Raw genomic sequence first — 234 nt, 5'->3', positions numbered from 1 at the left:
AGCTACGCAGCGTGGCTGCGGCGCCGCTATGGAGTCCATTTGCGAAAGCTGCAGTGGCTGCTGCTTACCACAAGACGGCCTTCCCCAGAAGCAGCAGCAACAGCAGCAGAAGCAGCAGCAGCAGCAGCAGCCGCAGCAGCAGCACCAACAATTAGAGGACAGACCGGGGCGCAATTTCATTTCGACCTTGAAGAGGATGAAAGGCAGGCGAAGCGGCAGCCAGAGGAGCTGCAG

General features: G+C 59.8%; 1 protein-coding gene across 1 annotated transcript in view; it reads left to right on the top strand.

The window, feature by feature from the left end:
- ETH_00036655 (uncharacterized protein) overlaps positions 1-234 on the top strand; it is a gene marked incomplete at both ends in the record, with an annotated part of 1,332 nt that overhangs the window by 660 nt on the left and 438 nt on the right. Inside the window, one exon of the mRNA XM_013375091.1 lies at positions 4-234. Within this exon, the coding sequence (XP_013230545.1) occupies positions 4-234 (231 nt within the window). The remainder of the gene's footprint in view (positions 1-3) is intronic.

Source organism: Eimeria tenella, genomic scaffold (genome assembly GCF_000499545.2).
Source record: "Eimeria tenella Houghton genomic scaffold, Eth_scaff2506, whole genome shotgun sequence".
Classification (NCBI taxonomy): domain Eukaryota; phylum Apicomplexa; class Conoidasida; order Eucoccidiorida; family Eimeriidae; genus Eimeria; species Eimeria tenella.
The sequence above is the reverse complement of the archived record's forward strand: the minus strand, read 5'-3'. Positions and strand labels throughout refer to the sequence as shown.